The sequence below is a fragment of the Sus scrofa genome, chromosome 5, assembly GCF_054392235.1.
Source record: "Sus scrofa isolate SSC_HxYL_T2T_F1_AM1 chromosome 5, Sscrofa_HxYL_maternal_Yorkshire_Landrace_v2.0, whole genome shotgun sequence".
Lineage (NCBI taxonomy): Eukaryota > Metazoa > Chordata > Mammalia > Artiodactyla > Suidae > Sus > Sus scrofa.
The window spans coordinates 36,968,021-36,993,057 of record NC_139387.1 but is presented as its reverse complement, the minus strand read 5'-3'; the positions used below and the strand labels follow the sequence as shown (position 1 = coordinate 36,993,057).

The window sequence follows — 25,037 nt, the reverse complement described above, 5'->3', positions numbered from 1 at the left end:
CCAACAAATCTGACAACCTAGACGAAATGGATAACTTTCTAGAAACATTGCAGCCCACCAAAAGTGAATCAAGAAGAAATAGATAATTTGAATAGAGTGATCACTAGAAATGAAACAGAATACATAATAAAAGCACTCCCTACAAACAAAAGTCCAGGGTCAGATGGCTTCACAGGTAAATTCTACCAAACATACAAAGAACTTATATCCATCCTTCTTAAAATTTTCCAAAAGACTGAAAAAGGAACACTCACAAAGATATTCTATGACATCACTATCACCCAAATACCAAAACCAGACAAAGATACTAACTACCAAAAAAGAAAATATTAGGAGTTTCCGTCGTGGCGCAGTGGTTAACGAATCTGACTAGGAACTATGAGGTTGCAGGTTTGATCCCTGCCCTTGCTCAGTGGGTTAAGGATCCGGCGTTGCCGTAAGCTGTGGTGTAGGTCGCAGACGCGGCTCGGATCCTGCGTTGCTGTGGCTCTGGTGTAGGCTGGCGGCTACAGCTTCAATTGGACCCCTAGCCTGGGAACCTCCATATGCCACGGGAGCGGCCCAAGAAATAGCAAAAAGACAGAAAGAATAACAGCACCAATTAAAAAAAAAAAAAAGAAAAAAATATTAGGCCAATATCTTTGTTTTTTTGTTTTTTGTTTTGTCTTTTTTTGCTATTTCTTGGGCTGCTCCCGAGGCATATGGAGGTTCCCAGGCTAGGGGTCGAATCGGAGCTACAGCTGCTGGCCTACTCCAGAGCCACAGCAACGCGGGATCCGAGCCGCGTCTGCAACCTACACCACAGCTCACGGCAACGCCGGATCCTTAACCCACTGAGCAAGGGCAGGGATCAAACCCGCAACCTCATGGTTCCTAGTCGGATTTGTTAACCACTGCGCCACGACGGGAACTCCTATCTTTGATGAACATAGATGCAAAAGTTCTCAACAAAATTTTAGCCAACTGTATTTAACAACACATAAAAAAAGATCATACACAAGGATGCCCACTCTCACCACTTTTATTCAACACAGTATTGGAAGTCCTAGCCACAGCAATCAGACAAACAAAAGAAATAAAAGGTATCCAAATTGGAAGAGAAAAGGTAAAATTGCCACTCTATGCAGATGACATGAAACTATATATAAAAAACCCTAAGGACTCCACGGAAAAACTACTCGAAATGATAAACAAATTCAGCAAAGTAGCAGGATACAAGATTAACATTCAGGGATTGGCTGCATTAATGTATACTAACAATGAAATATTAAAAAGGAATATAAAAACAATAACTTTTAAAATTGCACCCCAAGAAATTAAACACCTAGGAATACACTTGACCAAGGAGGTGAAAGACTTATATATACTGAGGTCTATAAAACATTAATCAAGGAAATAAAAGAGGACTCAAAGATACGGAAAGATATCCCACACCGGGATTGGAAAAATTAACATTGTTAAAATGGCCATATTACCCCAAGCAATCTACAGATTTAATGTGATCCCTATCAAATTACTCATGACATTTTTCACATATACAGAACAAATAATCCAAAAATTTATACGGAACCATAAAAGACACAGAATTGTCAAAGCAATCCTGAAAAAAAAAAAGCAGGATGCAAAACTCTCCCAGACTTCAGACGATATTACAAAGTAATCAAGATGGTGTGGTACTGGTACAAAGACAGACATACAGATCAATGGAACAGAATAGAGAGCCCAGAAATAAACGCAGACACCTACAGTCAATCAATCTTTGACAAAGGAGGCAAACACATAAACTGGGGAAAAGAGAGTCTCTGGCAAGTGGTGCTGGGAAGACTGGACAGTTGCATGTAAATCAACACACTCTCACATCATGTACAAAAATAAACTGAAAATGGCTTAAATACTTAAACATAAGACAAGACACCATAAAAATTGTAAGAGAGAACATAAGCAAAACATTCTCTCACATAAATCATACAAATGTTCTCTTGGTCCATCTCCCAAGGCAACAGAAATAAAAACAAAAATAAACGAATGGGACCTGAGCGAACATACATGCTTCTGCACAGTGAGGGGGTGGGGTGGGGCAGGAGAACATAAGAAAAAAACAAAAAGACAACCTACAGAATGGGAGAAAATAGTTGCCAACAATGCAACTGACATGGGCTTAATCTCCATAGAGAAACAACTCATACAATTCAACAACAAAAAAACAACCCAATCAAGAAATGGGCATGAGACCTAAATAAACAACTCTCTAAAGAAGACATACAGATGGCAAAAAAACACATGAAACGATGCTCAACATCACTAATTATTAGAGCAATGCAAATCAAAACTAAAATGAGTACCACCTCACACTGGTCAGAGTGACTGTCGGTAAGTCTACAAATCACAAATGCTGGAGAAAGTGTCAAGAAAAGGGAACCCTCCTACGCTGTTGGTGGGAATATAAATTGGTAAAAGCACTATGGGAAATAGTATGGAGGTTCCTCAGAGAACTAAATATAGAACTACCATTTGATCCAGAAGTTCCACTCCTGAATATATATCTGGACCAAAATATTCAAAAAGATACATGCACCCGTATGTTCATAGCAGCACTACTGTAAATAAGAAGATGTGGTATATACACACAACAGAATACTACTCAGTCATAAAAATGAAATAATATCATCTGCAACAACATGGATGCAACTAGAGATTCTTATACTAAGTGAGAGAAGTCAGGAAGAGAAAGACAAATATATGCAATCACTTATATGTGGAATCTAAAATATGGCACAAATGAACCTATTTACAAAACAGAAACAGATGCATAGACATGGAGAACAGACTTGTTGCCAAGGGGGAGGAGGGTGGGAGTAGGTTAAGGATCTGGTGGTGTCACTGTAGGGGCCTGGGTCACCACTGTGGCAGGGGTTAGATGCATGGCCCAGGAATTTCCATATGGCACTGGAGAGGCAAAGGAAAAAATAAGTAACAATTTCAATATATCAGAGTACTTATGATCACAAGGGAAAAGTAGGATAATAGGAAATTTAATTTCTTATTACATAATAGAGGGACAATCCTGGAATTTGTAAGAACAGAAATTTTAATTTTTATGTAATTTTATTAATAAACACAGGGAAATAATGATATAATACATTAAAATTTTAAAGTGTCAACATAATATTATTAAAAGTACAAAATTCAAATGTCACAAATATCTTCCCCATGATAATGCAAAAGAAAAAAACCAGTAATTACAAATACGTATATTTTACAAAAAAACTCCATTTATCATGGAAATTGTTGCGATTACAAAGAGTGGATGAATTATGATTGAATTTCATATCCTAGAGGATCAAGTCCCTGGTCTAGGAGCATTAGAGAGGATTCTCTTAACTTCTGAAGCAATTTCCTTAGTTCTTCCTTAGAAAATACCTGATTTTTAAACAGAGAGAAAAGAATTAAAAATGAGAACAAAAAGGAGTGTGAATTTATAGTCACCTAATCAACCAGATTAGCTTCAAGCAAAAAGAAATTCCTCTTTAAGACTGATGTAGCCGTGGAGTTCCCATCGTGGCTCAGAGGTTAATGAACCCGACCAGTAACCATGAGGTCACAGGTTCAATCCCTGGCCTCCCTCAGTGGGTTAAGGATCCAGTGTTGCCTTGAGCTGTGGTGTAGGTCGCAGACACAGCTGGGATCCTGTGTTTCTATGGCTGACCCCTAGCCTGGGAACCTCCATATGCCACAGGTGCGGCCCTAAAAAGTCAAGAAAAAAAAAAAAAAAGACTGATATAGCCAGAGGCTGGTATATGAGCATAGCCCAGGAACTTCAAAGACAACTCTCTGAGCCAGTGTAGATATTTCTAACTGTTTAGAAATGTATACACATTTTGGTTATAAAAGCACATACATCAAAACTGGACCATTAAATCTAAAAACAGCTAAAATATCTAAACTCATCTCACAAAATTAAGTATTACTATAGAGTTATCAAATCACTAAAATTTAAAGGTGGAAACACTTCTAGAACTTACCAGATACAGCTTGTGGCGCTCAGAGGACACCATATCTGCTAACTGCAGGCATTCCTGATACTGACCAGTACTATGCAATATGGTGTGGAGCAGAAAACACAACATTGGCAGACAAAGCTGTCTCAGTAAAACCATTTGATGTGTTCTTTCATGGTCTTCCTCAGCATCCTGCAGACAGATATCAAGCAGTCATTTTAACAACTTTAAGCCTAATACCTTTACCAAAAAGTCAATGAATCAGACCAACATGCAACTGGTAAAAGAACCTAGAGTCTCTGTAAAGCTTACCATGCCCATCAAAAATAGAACAAGGCAGGGTTTCAATCGTGGTATCTGATAGATACAATTCTTTGGCAAAAAACCATTAGGATGAACAAAACATACTTCAGAGGAGCCAAGTCTGTTAATGAAAACAAAATGCTTCTGAATCTGTATTCACTACCTCTTGAATAAAAACATGCATAAAAGGGAAAAAAGTTAGAAAGGAGGCAAAAATCAAACAGGAAATAATCACCACTGCACTGGATGTATACAGAAGGAAACACAGACACCTATGGGGAGGGCTGAGAGGACATTCCAGACCAACAGTGTGACTCCTGCTGGGCAGAAGGTCAGGACGAGGGGAGAGGTGTGCAGGGAGGACAACTTCATTCAAATGCTTTGTTTTTTAAACAGAGAATGAATTTAAGATGGCTTTGTATAATTTCTTAAAAACAGAAAAACTGGAAGACCCTAAAGATTTGAATAAAACAATGAAAGAGAACTAACAGATATATGAAGAAAAACTTACTGCAGAGAAAATAATGAGCATTTCTAAGTATACATGGATCTTTTTTCCCTTTTTTTTTTTTTTTAATTTTCTTTTTCCGGCTATACCTGTGGCATATGGAAGTTCCTGGGACAGGGACCGAATCCAAGCCACAGCTGCAGCAACACTGGATTCTTAACCCACTGTGTCACAGTGGGAACTCTTACATGGATCTTTCTAAAAAGCGGACACTATGAGTGCAGAAAAAAGAACAGGTTCTATACTCGAACTAGCTCAGTGGGTTAAGGATCAGGCATTGCCACATGGTGTAGGTCACAGACACAGCTCAGATCCCTCATTGCTGTGGCTGTGGCATAGGCTAGCAGCTGTAGCTCGGATTTGACCCCTACCTAGCCTGGGAACTTCCATATGCCACGGTGCAGCCTTAAAAAGCAAAAATAAATAAATAAATTATATATATATATATATATATATATATATAGTTGTCATAAGGAAAATTTTAATTATATATATATATTGCTGTCATAAGGAAATTTAAAAAAAATTATCGGATATCTTGCTAAGCTTTTCAAAGAAACATATATTTTAGCTTATTCTGTTTTCTGTTTTATTTTACACTATGAGTTCTATGTATTTCCTTACAATTTTTAAGGTTATTTCAGAAATTTTAAGGAATTCCCAATGTGGCTCAGCAGTAACAAATCTGACTAGTATCCATGAGAATGCAGGTTCGATCCCTGGCTCTGCTCAGTGCGTTAAGGATCCAGCATTGCCACAAGCTGCAGCGCAGGTCACGTGCACTCGGATCTGGCGTTGCTGTGGCATAGGCTGGCATCTGCAGCTCCAATTCGATCCCTAGCCTGGGAACTTTCACATGCCACAGGTATGGCCCTAAAAAGGAAAAGAAAGAAAGGAAGGGAGGGAGGGAGGAAGGAAGAAAGGAAGGAAGGGAGAAATTTTATTGTGGCTTGGTACTTTTTTGTTATTTTAATGAATTATTGTAGTTTTCAATTTTGTTGTAAGATAATGTAGTGGGCATAAAAGGTCTCTTCTTTTTTCTGCACTCTAGTGTCCAATTTTTAGAAAGATCCATGTAGGGGTTCCCGCTGCGACACTGTGGGTTAAGACAAGGTCCAGTATATGTGTGATACTGCAGGTCAAGGAAAGAAATTTGGGTTTTAGTCAAAGTGTAATGAGAAGCCACCAGAAGGTACTGAGTAGGAGAGCAATCTACATGAGGAACGGACTGTATAAAGAAGAGTGGAAGCAAGGGAAAGACAGGTGAGGATCCAACTAGAATGTGGTGGAGGGAGAGGTGGCGTTGAGTAGGCAAAGATCACCTGCCTGGTCTGTTCCCCCTGCCAGCCCTGTGTGCCACCGGCTTCCAACACTAATGGGACCATCCTGCAGTTATGTAAAAAATGAAGTGCAGCTATAAGGGTCAATATATAAGGCCTAGGCTTTGCTGAACAGCTGTGCCTTGCACAAGAGTGCTGGCAGGCAAGCGGGGGGGAGGGGGCAAGGCTGAAGTCTAATCCACGCCCCATTCTTCAGGGCATTTGCACTTGGCATGGAATCTATCTATGTAAGAGAAAGGTTACCATTTCATAATTCTTATACAAGAGATATAAGTGCTATCAGGAACTCTGAATAATTTCCTGCTTTGTTGAATATGTTTATTTATCATCTGACTGCTCAAGAAATCACTTCTTCTCTGGATTAGATCTAAAGAAGTAACTGAGACTGAAAATTGATTTTTATTCTTTTTGGGGAGGCCAAACTCTTGGTATGCAAAGTTCTTGGTCCAGGGATCAAACGTGTGCCACAGCAGTGACAATGCTGGATCCTTAAACTGCTGCACCACCAGGGAACGCCTGGATATTGATTTTTAAATGTTTGATAAAAAAAAGGGGAATGATTTATTGCCTTCCAATCCAATTCCATTTTAATAATACTCCGGAGTGTGCTATATGACTTTCACTAGCTAAGATTAATTCTTAGGAGTTCCCATGGTGGCTCAGTGGTTAATGAATCCAACCAGGAACCATGAGGTTGCGGGTTCAATCCCTGGCCTCGCTCAGTGGGTTAAGGATCCGGTGTTGCCATGAGAAGTGGTGTAGGCTGCAGATGTGGCTGGGATCCCGAGTTGCTGTGGCTCTGGCGTAGGCCAACAGCTACAGGTTCAATTTGACCCCTAGCCTGGGAACCTCCATATGCCACAGGAGCGGCCCTAGAAAAGGCAAAAAGACAAAAAATAAAATAAAATAAATAAATTCTTAGAATAACAAAGATTTATGTATAAATAAGGCACCAAGTCTTTTCAAACCTTAAATACCTAAATTAAAAGAGCACCAGCATCAGAAACATTTAGCCTGAGGAAAATGCTAAAGGTTCAAAACTATTTATGAGGTCAGCAGAGTTCTACTATGCGTTTTAATATAAGAAGTAGAGACTTTCAGAGTTCCCACTGTGGCTCAGTGGGTTAAGAATCTGATTAGTAACCATGAGGATGAAGGTTTGATTCATGGCCTTGCTCAGTGGGTTAAGGATCCGGTACTGCTGCAAGCTGCAGTATAAGTCACAGATGCAGCGCAGATCCTGGGTTGCTATGGCGATGACGGAGGCTGGCAAATGCAGCTCTGACTAGACCCCTAGGCTGGAAACCTCTATATGCCGCAGGTGCAGCCCTAAAAAAAAAAACAACGTGGAGACTTAAAAGTAATAACTATATTAGGATTCAGGAAACATACCAAAAACACTCCTATAATTTTCTGTTCAAAATAATATACCTAGTACCCAAGAATCCAGCATTTACAATCCTTGGACAGATCATCCGATCTGCAGAGGTAAAGCTGAGTTACTGTTTTTGTCAGGTCCCAGAAGTGGGCCTCGATGCCTTTTCCTTACCCGTTGTGGCTCAGCAGATTAAGAACCCGACTGGTATCCATGAGGATGCAGATTCAATTCCCAGCCTCACCCAGAGAGTAAAAGATCCAGTGTTGCTACAAGCTGCGGCTCAGATCTGGCGTTGCTGTGGCTGTGGTGTAGACCGGCAGCTGCAGCTCCAATTTGACCGTAGCCTGGAAACTTCCACATGCTAAAGGTGTGGCCCTAAAAATAAATAAATAAATAAATGGACAGCTCAGAGGTGAGAGCCACTGCTTTACCTATGTCCTATTCATACTACTAGCCTTACTTTCATATCTGTAAATTGAGCTTAATACATGCATAAGTAATTTTTAGGCCCAGAATTTAAAAAAATTAGATTTTACTATCCTGAATGAACATATTAAATAAGGAGAATACTGTACCTAAGAGTCAAACATTCGTATATTCCCTAACTAGCATTTCAGGTTAGTGTTAAATTATGAGATGTTATAAGCACAAAGGTTACAAGATCTATAGATGCTCCCAAAGAATTTAAAAAAAAAAAAAAAAAAAAAAAGACTGCCCTCGCTTTTAGCTATAAACAATGCACACAACTTACCTCTCTAACATCTACCATCCACCCTCCATCAACAAACAACAAGACATTGTACATTTTCTCCTTCACATCAGCAGTGAGGGCATCCAAGTGCCCTTTCCAAATTCCGTAATCCATCTGCAGAACAAACATAAGGCAGACATATGATGGACTAAAGCCAATACAAATAATACATTTGTACACACAGGAATACATACATATGGAACATCATTCTAAAGAGTTGACATTCAGTAAGCTAAATACAAAAATAAACACCAACAGACTGCAGTTAAATAAAACACTCAAAACGTTAATCATGTAAATGAACACTTGTGTCACCTGAAGGTATGTTTCATGTTTGGTTAATTATCGACAGAAAAGTAAGTAAACAGATGGCTTTTTTTCAAAGTAGAACAGTAAAAAAGGAAGATCATCGATTACAATAGGAATATAACTACTAAAGAACTGATCTCTTTAAATACATAACATGTATTTTTGAGATGCAATAGACATGTCTCATCTCCATTCAACTTACTTCGTATTTCTTTTCTTTGTGTTCATGAGCCACTTTCTCAGTAAAAGTTGCTTGAGGTATCAAAGTAGGTTTTTGTGGAGCTGAATTCATATGCTTAAACCACTCATTAAAGGTTTCATGGGCTTCCTAAAATGCAAAATAGAAAAATACAAAAAAAGAAAACTTTTCACATATGTTTAAAACAAAGCTTTTAAAAAACAGGTCCTAGAAATAATTTTGCAGCACCAAGAAATAAAATCGTTTAATATTTCTTTTTTTATGCAAAAAACCATGGTGAATAATTGTTTTGTTTGTGATGTCCACATGTTTACTTGCTGTCTTCTTGAGGAGCCTGTTAACTTCTAGAGGGCAAGGACAGAAAGCCATCCAGACTTAGTCCTAGACCCTAGTCAATATGATCACCTCATTGTTTGTTGAATGAATTTTGAATGAGTATGTTGTTATTCAAACTCATAGTATGTTACGTAGTCATAATATAGAATATTTTACTTTTCTGTTATTGCCAAAAGCAGAACTGTTAAAGTTGAGATAAGCATCCAAAGAATCTTAAGAAAACATCCAGGAGTTCCCGTCATGGCTCAGACGAAACGAATCTGATTAGTATTCATGAGGAAGCAGGTCTGATCCCTGGCCTCGCTCAGTGGGTTAAGGATCCCGTGTTGCCTTGAGCTGTGGTATAGGTTGCAGATGGCTCGGATCTGATGTGGCTGTGGCTGTGGCATAGGTCAGCGTCTATAGCTCCAATTTGACCCCTGCCTGGCCTGGGAACCTCCATATGCCGTGAGTGTGGCCCTAAAGACAAAAAAAAAAAAAAAAAAAAAAAGTAAAAAGAAAACATCTACTTCAGACATCACACACACTATCTACCATGTGAGATGTCTTGGTTGGTTAGCACTGATTAGGGACTCCTATAAATGAAGACCAGGTCATGATTTCAAAGTCCTTGTGGATGAGTCAATCCCACAGTGGGAGATAAGAAAATGAGTTAATTGCCACTTCTGGGAGCTCCCCCTGTGGCTCATCGGTAATGAACCCAACTAGTATCCATGAGGATGCGAGTTCGATCCCTGGCCTCGTTCAGTGGGTTAAGGATATGGTGCTGCTGTGAGTTGTTGTGTAGGTCGCCGAAGTGGTGCTTGGATCTGGCATTGCTGTGACTGTGGTGTAGGCCAAAGCTACAGCTCCAATTCAACCCCTAGCCCAGGAACTTCCATATACTGCAGGTGCAGCCTTAAAAAACAAAAAAAAATCGCCACTTCTGGAAAAACAGTTCAGAGTCTGAGAATGAATAAGAACAGTCAAGGTAAAGGCACTGTGCAGTTTTTCTTTACAATCTCACCAAGTAAGCTCTAATGCACAAATGTTCTCGGATGGCGTTATCATCTTCAGCAGGAAGTGGGCTCTCCATTCCTTGTTCCTCCCATTGATTATAGATTTCTGCTATTGAATCCTGAGGAATTTTCACGAATACTTCTTTTGCAGCTTCGTGTTTTTTTGATGCTATGAAAAAGACGATTCGCCAATATATATGGATTTCTGTTAAATGGTTTCTAACGGAGTCAAATCATTGGTTTGCAACTTTCACAGTGACCTGTAACCACTCCAGGTCCCGAGGTACCTCGGTTAAAGATCTGAGTGATCTTTCTACTGAATGGCTGGGCTTTTTCCTTATTTCGATGCAACCATCACAAAAAGATTCATTAATTGTAGTTACTTTTACATACTATTCTGTATCTTAAAAAAAAATTAATTCCATTTTCAAAGCCTTGAGGTTTTAGAGGCAAAACTGAATAGGACATGAAAATTCACTATTAAATATGTTTTGTTTCATAGTACCAAGTTTAATATATGAGTGGCTGTTTTGTACTTTACCCTAAAACAGAAAACAAAGTTCAAGAACAAAACAAAAACTTGAAAAAAAAAAAAATATATATACACAAATACAGCATACCTAAGAATTTCCTCATTATCGCATTGCCTTGTTTTAGTGCTTCCGCTCTCTGTGCTGGGTCAAATACCAACCAGTCAATTACATCAATTTTTAAACGGTCCTCCTATTCATTTAATTGGAAAAAAGAAATGTCAACTTTGTTTTTTCTAAGGTATCTTGCAAATTAGTAGAAATAACTTATATGCTCACTTCTAGTGAATATTTTCCCTCAAGTTACATAAAATTATGAAGAATATAGCTTTTCTTATTTTCACATTTATTTTTATTTTTACATTTAATAGCAGCCTATCAAATTACAGAAAAAACTTATTGGACTGTGAATCTGTAATTATATATTCAATGCACCACCAACTTAACCATGTGATTTCTTTAGGTGCTACTCTAAATTTTTTTTCTTTCTGAAATAAAACTTTCTATTATTTTCTGAAAATAGGAATAAAGTAAGCTACATAAAAGTTAGGGATGCATTCAAGTATCTAGAAAAGTCTGATGAGCAAAAATCTAATGCTCAGCTATTTTCTATTAAAGAAACTTCCTTTAACATACTACTACTACTAAGCAATTCCTTACATATGCTCTTAAGCTTGCTGCCAATTTTTACAACTTGGCTGACACAGCAAAATTCTTCAAAAAAGAAAGAAGCCAGAGCATTTTAAGGGTAGAAGTTGACAAAGGAATAACATGAGGGATTATTGCAGGATATAGAACACATACCCCCAGAGTTCCCGTCATGGCTCAGTGGTTAACGAATCTGATTAGGAACCATGAGGTTGCGGGTTCGATCCCTGGAACTCGCTCAGTGGGTTAAGGATCCGGCGTTGCCGTGAGCTGTGGTGTAGGTTGCAGACGTGGCTCAGATCCCCTGTTGCTGTGGCTCTGGTGCAGGCTGGTGGCTACAGCTCCGATTCGACCCCTAGCCTGGGAACCTCCATATGCCGCAGGAATGGCCCAAGAAAATGGCAAAAAGACAAAAAAAAACAAACAAAAAAAAAACAAAACACCACACACTCCCTTCCCCGCGTATTACCTCTGTAGTGCCAGTATCTAGGGCTGGGGCCAGGTCATGATGACTGAATTCACCATTATCTTTCTTTCGAGTATTCTCAACTACAGTTTTTGTTATAGTTGCAATATCCAAATCTAAAGAATTTTTTGAGGAGACAAAAATCAAGAATTAATTGTTCACACATTATTCTCTAAATGGTTACAATGATTTGGTAAATTTGGGATAACAATTCTTTAAAAATGTCACATGTAAAACGAAAGACATTCTGGCATTATGAAATTCCAAAATTAAAAGACATGTTATACTTCAGTGACAGTAGAAGTTATTTCATTGCTAAAACAGAATTTTATTGAAAAACTCATTCCTTTTTTTTTCTCTTAAGAGAAATAAGATTTAAAACTAGAATGATAAATGTCACTAGAGCCAAATGATAATTTGTCTATAAAGCCCAACAGATGAGGTTCTCAACCATTTTTACCTGCTTCTTTAGCCAGCTCCAGGCAATGGTGGCGCTGTTCAAATTCTGTAACACCTTCCAAAAATAGTGCATACTGGGCAACAGCTAGGTCTTGAGGCAAATGACAGGTATAAAATGCTATGAGATCTGTATGCTTCTCATTTATTAAAAGCTAAAAAGCAGAAAGAGATCAAAGTGTGTCAAAAATAAAACAAGTTCTAGGATCAGCAGTGCTTTTTAAAAAGTTCATTTCAAAATTTCATATGTATTTTAGAGAGTCATACAGACACAGATTTGTGCTGCTAAACACAATTAATTTTAAATTTCAAAAGAAAGTACTTATGATAATTAAAAGATCTCTTATGGATTCTGATGACTTTCCTGCCACTGGATATTAAAATATTATCATTCTGAAGTTTACCTGTATGTATGTCTTTAAAACCTCAATGGAAACTTCTTCCTTCATAGGAAAAAAAGAAAGATATAATTCCATTATAAACACAATTGCTTACATATACCAACAAATACATCTAATAAAAATTCTGCTATAATGATTTTTAATATTTACCATTGAGCAATAACTATATGTCAAGTAAAGTACTTAGCGAGGTTTACATTCAAAGTTAAAAGCCTGATTTAACCTTACCAGACCCTTTGTCGGTAGTCACTATTATTTGCATTTTTCAGAGGAAGAAACTAAGACTTGTGGAGGTTTCATTTACCCAGAATTACACAGCTAGAAGCTGCTGAGCAAGAATGTGAACCTAGGCTCCTTACTCCAAAATCCAGGCCTTCAACCGATGTATTGTTCTGCCTTCTACATGTACTCTGAGCAAAATGTTACCAATCATTTAGGACAGAAGAAAAAGAAAAAAACAAAACAAAGGTTTAAAATCTCATAGAGAATTTAGTCTGGTTCAGTCAGTTTAGGAGGTTGATTTAGGGCTCACTATTGATGAGGATTCGAATTACAACTTCACCAAAAACCAACCCATCAGCATTCTGCTGCCACAGATCAGAACCCTAATGGGTCACCACAGTGAGTGATCAGTGAGTGACCATATGAGACTATATGCACCCTTATCACCATTTCTTGAAAACAACAAAAAAGCAGTATGTTTTCCTGATGACAAGTATATAGCATCAGCCTTGCAGGAAAGGCATGCGGCTCATTTTTATTTACTTTGGTCTGCAGTCCCAGAGTGCGGAAAAACAAAATGAGGTGAGTCATGAAGCGGAGAAGGTGTCCAGGTAGATTGTTTCTGCTCTTGGAAAGCCATTTGCTAAATTCATCCATCAAACCTACAAGCCACCAAAGCAAAGATTCAACAATAGGGATAAAAATCAAAATTAGAAATATAAACACTACCCAAAGGCATTTATTGTATTCCCACAGTACTACTAAATCACTATCTCATTGTTAATAACCATCATATAAAACAGATATTGGATTAAATTCAAATTTTATTTTCTAACAACTAAGTAAAGAGTTATATTCAAATAGGCTGATATTTATAAAGTGTAAAATAAAATACGTAGTAGTTATGTGCACCGTTCTGATAACTTTCTACAAAATTATTATAAGAAAACAAAGAACTCAAACAAAGCAAAATAAAATATATCTTACCATCAATGTCTCCAAGGATAAGGAATTTTTGAACTATATGATAATGTTCTTGATTCTCTTCCAGAACTCTCTGAAAAAATTTTTACATTTTCTGTAAATCTATTGTGGATATTCTGTAGCATGTACTCACTGGTAAGCTAAAACTGTCTCAACTTTTGAAGGAATATATAAATATATGTATATATATATACACACACTATATATACATAAAAAATAAGCTGAAAATGAAGGGTCTTAGGAGACTAAAGTAAAATAAAATATGAGAAGGATATTGCCCTTGGAATATATATTCAAGGCTGAATATTATCTTTGGAAGCAAATAACTATGATAAAACAATTAATCTCTGTGAATGTTATGAAAATCTTATTTTTTATATTTTACTACTGTTTTTCTTGGCAGTCTATGGTGACCAGAAAAGAAGGGCCTCTGTAACTTCAGCAAAATAAACTGTAAGATTTCCTTCAACATAAACAGCAGTTCTTGAATACATTCATTGGGTTTTCGCTTTTGCAAATGGTACAAAGAGTAACAAAACCTTTCGCAGTACTGATTAGACACAGGGTAGAAAAAGCATTTATAAGTAACCTGCTGTTGGATTTTTTTTTTTTTAAGCAAATAGTTCATTTATTTTTTGTCAAATGTATTTTAATTTTTACTTGTCTAAATTTTCTTTCAGCATTTCTTTTTTACATTCATATATCTGCTCCACCTGGAATTGATTTTAATACATGGCATGAGGTACAGATCTAGCTTTGTTTTCTTCCAGATGGAAAGTCAATTATGCCCATACTGTGCATGTAAATAAACTATCCCTCTTCCTCTGAAAGATCATCTCTGTCATCTATTAAGTTCTCATATATATTTGGGATATGGACATCTACATTTCAGTGATTCTATCTGTTCCCATACCAATTCCATACTGTTTTGTTGTATGTTAATATTTTTTTATTTACTTTTTTTTTTTTTTGGTTGTTGCTGTTGTTGTTTTGGTCATGCACACAGCATGCAGAAGTTCCTAGGCCAGGGTTCAAACCTGTGCCACAGCAATGACAATGCCAGATCCTTAACCTACTGAGCCACAAAGGAACTCCCTATATTGTTTTATTATTAAGCCAAGTATCCCATAGCTAGTGTTCTTTTCCAAATTTTCTTGCCATTCTCACTTATTCTTCACTTGGGAATTTTCTATTCAGAAATAATATCCCAAAGTATTAGATTTCTATGTTAATTTTGGAATGACTGATATTTGTATCAAATCCTCTCATACAGCAACATGTGACATCTATTTATTTGCATCTTTCAATAAGATACTAGTTTTCTTTCTGGAGGTCCTCAAACCTTTGGTTGATTTTATTCCTAGGTAACTTATAGCTTGGGTCAGTAATTTAAATGGGACTTTTTTAGGGAGCTAAATCCTTTTCTAACTAGCTGTAACAAATAGTTATAACTTTTGGGGAACTTTGTCTTGAATTTAGATACTTAAAAAATTCCCTTATTAATTATAGTAAATTATTGAGTCTTAAATTTCCAGATTTATATTTTAATCATATGTAAATGTACCCCACCTCTAATATTTGTATCTATTCCTTGACTTTCATGTTTTATTTTCATTCACTGGAATCTCCAAAATAACAAAAATGGTTAAAAAAAAAACTTGACAGAGAAAATATTCATTCCTTTTTTTTTTTTTTAAATGAGAGTTGCAAAGTTTATTTCAGGTTCTCTTGTTTTTTTGTATTTTTTTTTCTTTTTTGCCACACAGGCAGTATGTGGGAATTCCTGGGCCAGGGATTGAACCTACGCTGCACAGCAGCAACCAGAGCCACAGTGGTGAAAACGCAGGAGCCTCAACCCACTAGGCCATCAGAGAACTCCCTTAATTTCCTTACTATACAAAGAGCTCTCATACAATAAGGAAAAGATAAAATCCAACAGAAAAACAGTTGACAGATCTGAATAGGTAATTCATAAATGGTCAATAAACATAGAAAAATTTGTTCAACCTTATGAATAGACAGGGAGATATGGAAACAGTGAGCTCGTATCTCCCACCTACTCTGATGAACTGGCAAAAAGTAAAAAAAGTGTGAGATGTGGAACTGGTGAGAATGCAAGGAGATGGCCACATTAATAAGTTACTTATGGGAATATGAATTAATTGCTACAACTAGGGAATTAACTTAATGACATATAACCTTTAACCCAGAAACCCTGCTTTCAGGAAACATATCCTAGAGAGATAGGACTGGTAGATAAGCATAAACCAGAGTAAATAAACAAGAATGTTCACTGTGGTGCTGGAAAAATCTAAATATCACCAAAAAGGGAATGGTTTTTAAAAAAGGATACATCATTCTACAGACCATTATATACCTACTTAAAAAAATAAGTTAGGGAGTTCCCGTCGTGGCGCAGTGGTTAACGAATCCGACTAGGAACCATGAGGTTGCGGGTTCGGTCCCTGCCCTTGCTCAGTGGGTTAACGATCCGGCGTTGCCGTGAGCTGTGGTGTAGGTTGCAGATGCGGCTCGGATCCCGCGTTGCTGTGGCTCTGGTGTAGGCCGGTGGCTACAGCTCCGATTCAACCCCTAGCCTGGGAACCTCCATATGCCACAGGAGCGGCCCAAGAAATAGCAAAAAGACCAAAAATAAATAAATAAATAAATAAGTTAGGTTAAGTTAAAACTATATCCACTAACTTAGAGAGACAATCATTAAATGGGGAAAAAAACTGTAAAGGTAGTGTAGGTAGAAGGATGTAAAAAACAACAAAAACCAAAAATCCTATATGGACTATCTACATTATTTACATGTAGTGGTGAGAGTATGGAGAAGGACATGGAAGGCAATGTTTTATCATCTCAGTGAATGTGAATAATCACAGGCGGTTGGGAGGAACTTCTAAAGATCTTACTTATGTATCTTTAGATTATTTTTTTAATTTTTAATTTTGTATTAAAGTATAGTTGATTTTCAGCGTTGTGCCAATTTCTGCTATGCAGCAAAGTGACCCAGTCATACATACATATACATTCCCCTCCTCCCTTCCACGCTTCCTTCCTTCCTTTCTTGTGCTTTTTAGGGCCGAATATGAGGCATATGGAAGTTCCCGGACTAGGTGTCGAATTGGAGCTGCTGGCCTACACCACAGCCACAGCAATGCTGTACGCTTAACCCACTGAGTGAGGCCAAGGATCAAACCTGCATCCTCATGGATACTAGCAGGGTTCATTACTGCTAAGCCACAATAGGAACTCCTACATTCCTTTTCTTACATTATTTCCCATCATGGTCTAGCCCAAGTGACTGGATTACTCTGGTGATTTTTAAAGTCTAAATTTTGACATCTAGGAAAAGAAAGCCTTGTTAATTTTCCTTTATATATTTTTCAAAAGAAAAAGAATAGATTCTTTTGCCAAGACCTAGGGAGTTGGCTGGGGTGAGGAATACATGGCCGCCTGGCTCCATCAAGGCTCGAACACATATTGAGACATATATATGTCTATTTATTATTGAGTTGTTTTATATGTGTGTATGTATATGTATATCAGAGTAATACATATAAATTTGGACAAATGCATAATGTCATGTATTCACATAAACACATACACACACACACGAAAGGGATAAATTAGCTTATACCCACACCACATATTTAGATGAAACCAATCCTAAACCAAAGAAACAGAAATGATGTATCATTTAATATATTATTACGTTTCTTCCTTTTAAAGAATATACTCCATTTGGATAAAAGGTGAGGAAAAGAGAATATAACAAGATTTCACATACTTGTGCATCTTTCAGCCACAGTGCATGACAATGCAACACTTGGTTTCCTATTCCATTTATCATAAAATATTAATATTTACCTTTTTATCAGTAGCTTGAAGTTCTTCAAAAACCTTTTCTAAGGTCCAGCTTCGAAAGGAAGAACAAGGGAAGTGATCAATAACAATAATATGAACAAGGGCTACAAAATAAAACTTCACAGAGCATATTACAAATGATGATGATGAAAACAAACCAATAAACTCACTTTGTTTCCAAATATTCTCTAGGGAGTTCTTCAGTTTCATCCAGAGTCATTACTGATGTTCGGATCTCCTGTTCTACCAGACTGTCCACCATCACCCGAAAGTAGGCCCACACTGTATCCTCCCAGGTGTCACAGACAGGAAGCAGCTTTCCCCCAATTTCAAACAGAAACACACAGATACAGTCAACAGAAGAGACAGGAATAGCAGTTACACCCATTGCTCTGGACCATAAAGGCACCTAATGACCTAAAACATTAGGAATGTAAATTATCACAGCTCCCCCCACCACCACATCTTCTAAGATGTTTGAATTATTAAGATTTCTTCCATAATGAGTTCACAACAGCATTCATTTCCCATGCTGATATAAGATGGTATTTCAACTAATTTTGAAAATATCCCTCAAAATAGCTGCTGTAAAATGTAGCATAGTCACTGTGCTTTATGCAGTACACTTCTGGATAAAGCTATGGGTACCATAAGTCATCAAGAAATAAGTATTGTAATTAAATTTACAATGCTAGAAGAAACTGAAATCAGATTTCATGTATTAAAAACATCAAGTGGTACATGGAATACATCAATTTAAGCAGCTCAAGTCACTCTATTTGATGATTATCTCTATCATTGCTGTTCTTTTTTTTTTTTTTGGCCACACCCACAGCAAATGGTAGGTCCCAAGCCAGGGATCCCAAGCAGTGACCTGAGCTGCTTCAGTGACAAGGCTGGATCCTTAACCTGCTGTGCAACAAGGGAACTCCTATCATTGCTATTCTTAGAAAGCAGCTTAACCTTACATGATTACAATATACTTTATTAGAGTATTTTGTGTATCTGATTTCATTCTATAGGGGAAAAAAGAATTATTAAAATAGACCACATACCTGCTTGAGATTCCCACTTAAAGCTGCATAAATTGCTCTCTCGTATCTATTAAAATGTTCCTGAAATACAATGAATATAAAAAAAGTTGAGCTTTGTTTTTCTTAGCATGTGAACTTTTTTCATAATGGAGAATTTTGCAGTGTCTTTTGAACTGAACTTATTTATGCACCTGACAGTTTTTAAACTTTTTAAAAGACCTAGTGGGGTAATAAAAAGGAAAGACCTCTTAGTTTGATATAGTTAACGTTGAATTCTAAATTTCAAATACAAGGTGAAAGCAGACCCAACTCTAACGGATGCTTTGATTATTTATTAGAGTCAAATTTTATTCCATATAGAACCTCTACAGATGTCTTCCCCTATTTAAGGTTCTAAATACCTAATACTACCTGATAATCTCCTAAGAATAACATCAAAACAAGGCACTTGGAGCTGCCATGCATCAGTTTGCATCAAATTCCTAAGGGGAACTAATTAAATTCATCAAAATTTTTCATTTTACTTCTGGATTCTATTAATGGCATTTCATTTTTTCATCGTCCAAACAAGAGACTTCAGAGACTCTCACTATATAACTGAGTGTTCCTTGGCTTTCTGTTTCCAATCTCTGGTCCTAACCATTTTTGTTCCTTTCTTTTCCACTCTCAGTACTAACCTGGGGCAGGCCCTCATTACTTAGTGTCTGAATAATTCTGACAGGCTCCTAACTAGCGTCTCAGCCTTTATTAGTCCATTCAACTTTAAGCCTATCTTCCACTGCCATGCTAATCTTAAAGTACTGCTGTCATGTGCCCTCTTGGGTTTTTTTGTTTTTTGTTTTTTGTCTTTTTGCCTTTTCTAGGGCCGCTTCCGTGGCATGTGGAGGTTCCCAGGCTAGGGGTCTAATCGGAGCTGTAGCCGCCAGCCTACACCACAGCTCACAGCAACGCTGAATCCTTAACCCAGACAAGGCCAGGGATCGAAGCTGTAACCTCATGGTTCCTAGTCAGATTCATTAACCACTGCGCCATGAAGGGAACTCCGCCCTCTTGGTTTTTGATGGCTCACCACTATCTATGGTATAAAGTTTTCATTCCTTAGAACAGCACGTGAGGGCCACCACTGCCTGCGTTTAATTCACCCTTTTCAATATTTCCCATTACAGTCAGTTCTGCTAAAATGCTTGTTTTGAAAACGGGCACTTGTTCCAATGCAACTGACATATCAAGGAATGCTTTTTTTTTTTTTTTAATGGCTGCTCCAGCGGCATATGCAAATTCCCAGGGCAGGGACTGAATCTGAGCTGCAGCTCTGACCTAAGCCACAACTGGGACAATGCCAGATCCTTTAACCCACTGCACCAGGCGGGGGATCAAACCCATGCCTCCACAGCAATCTGAGCCACTGCAGTTGGATTCTTTTTTTTTTTTTTTTTTTTTTTTGTCTTTTGTCTTTTTTTTGTTGTTGTTGTTGTTGTTGTTGTTATTGTTGCTATTTCTTGGGCCGCTTCCGCGGCATATGGAGGTTCCCAGGCTAGGGGTCGAATTGGAGCTGTAGCCACCGACCTACGCCAGAGCCACAGCAACGCAGGATCCGAGCCTCGTCTGCAACCTACACCACAGCTCACGGCAACGCCGGATCGTTAACCCACTGAGCAAGGGCAGGGATCGAACCCGCAACCTCATGGTTCCTAGTCGGATTCGTTAACCACTGCGCCACAATGGGAACTCCCCTGGATTCTCAACTCACTGCACCACAGTGGGAATTCCTCAAGGAATAATCTGAACATAGTACAAATTTCCCATTTGCTTATGCCCAATTTTGTGTATAAGACACACGAGCTGAATGCAGAAAACTCTATCTAGCTGAACCAAACTACTTAGAAATAGACAAAACTGACACACCTCAAACACCTACCAGCTTCCTGAGTTCTCCAAGTGTGTTAAAAGCTAAATTCACCTACAGCAAGTGTTACAATTTTGCTGCAACTCTGACACCCCAATTCCACAAGCAAACCTCAGTTCTATTTCAAGGTAAAGTGCCATATTTATTGCAGTGTTTATGTATTTCATAACTGTTTAACAGCGTATAATTGTGCTACTGCATTTAAGTTTTTATCTTTTTATGTATCATGGATGTTTTTTGAGTACAGTGCTCTTAACTCCATTTCCCCTAAAAGCCCTGTGGGTTTTCTGCACAGTTCTTCATGCTGTAATGATTCTTAGGAATGCATAGGTCATGTCATAACAGAACTGATCATATTTCCTTTTGTGAGCCTTCTGCCCTAACCTGGTAAACTTGCCTGCCCTTGAGTTTCCCAACCTAGGCATCCTACCTAGAATTCCTTCCTCTGCTTTTTCCAACAACTCAAATCCTACTAATTTTTAAAAGTTCAATTCTATACTCTCTCGGGAAGCCAGCCCAATGCCTATTCTATGGATTTGGTTGGTACTTTTTTTTGGTATTTTTGCCTTTTATCAGTGTTTAATTCTTAGTGTCTGAATAATTCTGATTAGTAGGTAAGCCTTCCCACCCTTATTTATAAGTTTGATTGGAAGCTCTTTGAAAACAGGAAATTCAGTTTTTATTTACTCTCAAATGTTTCACAGTGTCTTCAGCAGACCTTCAGTGAGTTAAGAGTAAAAATCAGTATCAGTAAATATATATCTTACATCTTCTGCCATCCTCCAACAACTTATTTTCCAAATGCATCGATAAGGATTCCCTTCAACAGGTTCTAATTCTGTTCCTACAAAATAGTAAAAGAAAGTTTATAGTTTAAAATGAGATTTCCTTATTTTGACAATGTCTAAAAACAAAAGCTATACTTGACAAAATATCCTCTTAGAGCTAAACCAAGAATAAAATCTATTAAAAGTACCTCCATTAACATTGGGGTCATGGTAGAGTTTCCAGCCTTCAAGTGTTGCAGCTCTCCATGCCTGACCACAACGCTTGCAGAGTCGTTGTGCCTTTAGAAACAAGAAAGAGCAGTTAGTGACATAACCAATGCAGTACTGGAGAAGCACTTGTGCCTTGGGGAAAAGTACCAGCAATTTTTTTTTTTGTCTCTTTGCCATTTATTGGGCCGCTCCCACAGCATATGGAGGTTCCCAGGCTCGGGGTCAAATTGGAGCTGTAGCCGCCGGCCTACACCAAAGCCACAGCAGCTCACAATCCGAGCCACATCTGCAACCTACACCACAGCTCACGGCAATGCCAGATCCTTAACCCACTGAGCAAGGGCAGGGACCGAACCTGAAACCTCATGGTCCCTAGTCGGATTTGCTAACCACTGAGCCACGACGGGAACTCCAGTACCAGCCATTTTTGACAGAATTACATAATTAATCACAGGATGGTGTAGGCAATTAGTAATGGTATTTCATTTTACCCATATGCATGTCCTTCTGTGGTCTCTGCCCTTCTTTAATTCTGCTAGAGACAAATGGGCTAAAGAAGTTGATGACCCCTGATTTATGTAAAAGCATTACAAAAACATTGTTAGTCTCCATAATGACAGGGTGCTATTACTCATTCAATTTCCTGATGTTGTTTTTTTGTTTGTTTGTTTGTTTTAAAATGGCCACATCCACAGCATATGAAAGTTCCTGGGCCAGGGACTGAATCTGAGCCACAGCTGTGACCCACGCTGCAGCCGTGGCAATGCCGAATCCTTTAACCACTGCTCTGGGCTGGGAATTAAACCTGCATTTCCATAGTGACCTGAGCTGCTGCAGTCAGATTCTTAATCCATTGTGCCATAGTAAGAACTCATGATATTTAAGTTAAATGTAACCAGCCAGATGAGCTTAATACACCAATGAGAAAGATACATGTTTATAGGTGCACTATCTCTTAGCAACCAGTTCTTCCTCATTTAGTTCATATGGTTTGGGTAAGTCATGTGGATTCCATCTCTGAACTCCAGGGTTAGGCATGTCACCTAGTAAGAATCATTCCCAGGACTCTTGCTGGAGATATAAATACTTCTTTTGCTGGGATTGCTAGCTTCTAAGAGAATGTAAGGCTGGAGCTGCTGGTGGCCATCACTGACACAAGTGGCTTCTTGAGAATGACGCCACAGAGAGGAGGGCAGAGTCAACAGCATGGGAGAGACAGTAACCTAATGACACCTTCTGAGCCCCTGGACCTGCTTATAGCCAGATATAACCTCTTTACTTCTCTCTTCCATAAGCCAATCAACCCCTACTCGTAAGTAATTTGAGTTGGGTTTCTATGATTTGAACCTAAAGAATCTGAATACAACCAGTTAAAAGGTATCATACCTCAAATATCACTTTGGATTTATGGCTCTTAAAAATTATGAAAGCTATGTAGCAACACAAAAAAAATTTCAAAAAATGTTGATACGCTATCTAAAAAAGGCAGGACAAAATCTGAATGCAGAACCTAGAAACCATTTTTCTAAGTGAAATTAACCAGACATAAATAAACAAATATTGTATAATTCCACTCATATGAAATGCTAGAATAGGCAAATTCACAGAGAAAAATATTAGAGGTTACCAAATGCTAAGAGAAGGAGGAAATGTGGAATTACTGCGTAATGGTTACAGAGTTTCTGTTTGGGGTGATGAAAGTTTTAGAAACAGTGGTGATGGTTTCACAACACTGTGAATGTAATTAATGTCACTGAAGTTCACACCTGAAAATGGCTAAAATGACAAATTTTGTTATTTATCTTTTATGACAATGGAAAAAAAAAACAACAATAATGTAATATACCAAAACTAATGAACTATTTATTTATTTATTTTTTTTTTTGCTTTTTAGGGCCATGCCCATGGCATATGGAAGTCCCCAGGCTAGGAGTCAAATAGAAGCTACAGATGCTGGCCTACACCACAGTCACAGCAACTCGGGATCCAAGTCACATCTGTGACCTATACCACAGCTCACGGCAATGCCAGATCAACCCACTGAGAGAGGCCAGGGATCAAACCCGAACCCTCATGGATCCTAGTTGGGTTCATTAACCACTGAGCCATGAAGGGAACTCCGAACTATTCACTTTAAATGGGTGAGCTGTACATAGTATTTGAATTACATCTTAATAAAGATGTTAACAAAATCTGAATGTATACTGTGTTAATAATTTTGTTAAAAAGAGGTACAAAAGGGATTATAAGTAAATTTTTAAAAGCCCACTATTTGTGATTACATAAAGGTAGTGGGACCTTGAGAGTTTTGTTTTTGAAGTCTTCCAGTAATGTGACTATAACTATACACATATGTATATATATATATATTTTTTTTTTGGTGGTCTTTTTTTGTCTTTTTAGGGCTGCACTCGCAGCATATGGAGGTTCCCAGGCTAGGGGCCCAATCAGAGCTGAAGCCGCCGGCCTACGCCAGAGCCACAGCAACACAGGATCTGAAGCGTGTCTGCGACCTACACCACAGCTCACGGCAATGCTGGATCCTTAACCCACTGAGTAAGGCTAGGGATCAAACCCGCCTCCTCCTGGATGCTGGTCGGGTTCTCTAACTGCTGAGCCGTGACAGGAACTCCTGTTTTCTGTTTTTAAAAGTGCATCCTTGTTTGCCATTTTGTGATTCCTAGTATCCTGCACAGAGAGGCTGGACTTAATAAATGAGTACATGTTACTTCTTTTCTTAATTAAAAAATACGAATGATGTTTAATAATCTAAGAGTTATTACTATAAGAAATTACACGCAATTCCCGTCAGGGCTCAGTGGTAACGAACCCAACTAGTATCTGCGAGGATGCAGGTTCAATCCCTGGCCTCGCTCAGTAGGTTAAGGATCCAGTGTTGCCGTGACTTGTGGTGTAGGTCGTAAACATAGCTCAGATTCCACATTGCTGTGGCTGTGGTGCAGGCTGGCAGCTACAGCCTGAGAACTTCCATGTGCCACAGGTGCGGCCCTAAAAAGACAGAAAGAAAAGAAAAAAAGAAAGAAAAGAAATTACATAACATATGCCAGTGATTTGTAACACAGAAGAACAAGAAACACTTTGAATTAACATTTCTATCTGGAGAACACTGCCAATAGTACCGCAAAAGAGGTACAACATAACATCTGAGGCTTGAAGGTCCTATTTATCAGACGGCTTCAACTAAAGAGTCCACAAAGTCATCCAGGAAGCTGTCTAATTAGGTACTTCACCTTCTAGGTATAAGATCTTAACTATCATGACGGAGGTTACATTTAAAGAGGTGAAGGTAAAAGGAAGACGTCTGAGGGCAGCAGAGTCTTCAAATGCTTAATAGTGTCAACTAGACAAACAGTTAGGGTCAGACTTATTCTTAACTCT

At 38.1% G+C, this 25,037-nt stretch overlaps 1 protein-coding gene across 4 annotated transcripts in view; it reads right to left on the bottom strand.

Moving 5' to 3' along the window:
* Positions 1–1,003: 1,003 nt before the first annotated feature.
* Positions 1,004–25,037, bottom strand: part of NUP107 (nucleoporin 107) — a 52,782-nt gene continuing 28,748 nt past the window's right edge. The window contains exons 13-28 of one of the 4 annotated variants that reach the window (XM_084956318.1): positions 21,617–21,707; positions 21,408–21,484; positions 18,756–18,815; positions 17,871–18,016; positions 17,704–17,752; positions 13,831–13,900; positions 13,387–13,505; positions 12,625–12,663; positions 12,225–12,375; positions 11,768–11,880; positions 10,741–10,843; positions 10,129–10,289; positions 8,790–8,915; positions 8,279–8,392; positions 4,023–4,190; positions 1,004–2,946 (exon numbers count right to left, since the gene is read on the bottom strand). In XM_084956318.1, the coding sequence (XP_084812444.1) occupies positions 2,914–2,946; positions 4,023–4,190; positions 8,279–8,392; positions 8,790–8,915; positions 10,129–10,289; positions 10,741–10,843; positions 11,768–11,880; positions 12,225–12,375; positions 12,625–12,663; positions 13,387–13,505; positions 13,831–13,900; positions 17,704–17,752; positions 17,871–18,016; positions 18,756–18,815; positions 21,408–21,484; positions 21,617–21,707 (1,620 nt within the window). In that variant the 3' untranslated portion in view covers positions 1,004–2,913. Of the gene's footprint in view, positions 2,947–3,070; positions 3,421–4,022; positions 4,191–8,278; positions 8,393–8,789; positions 8,916–10,128; positions 10,290–10,740; positions 10,844–11,767; positions 11,881–12,224; positions 12,376–12,624; positions 12,664–13,386; positions 13,506–13,830; positions 13,901–15,145; positions 16,383–16,999; positions 17,753–17,870; positions 18,017–18,755; positions 18,816–21,407; positions 21,485–21,616; positions 21,708–25,037 lie in introns of those variants that run through there. The other 3 variants (XM_021091969.2, XR_014803569.1, XR_014803570.1) reach the window with 3 other exon arrangements.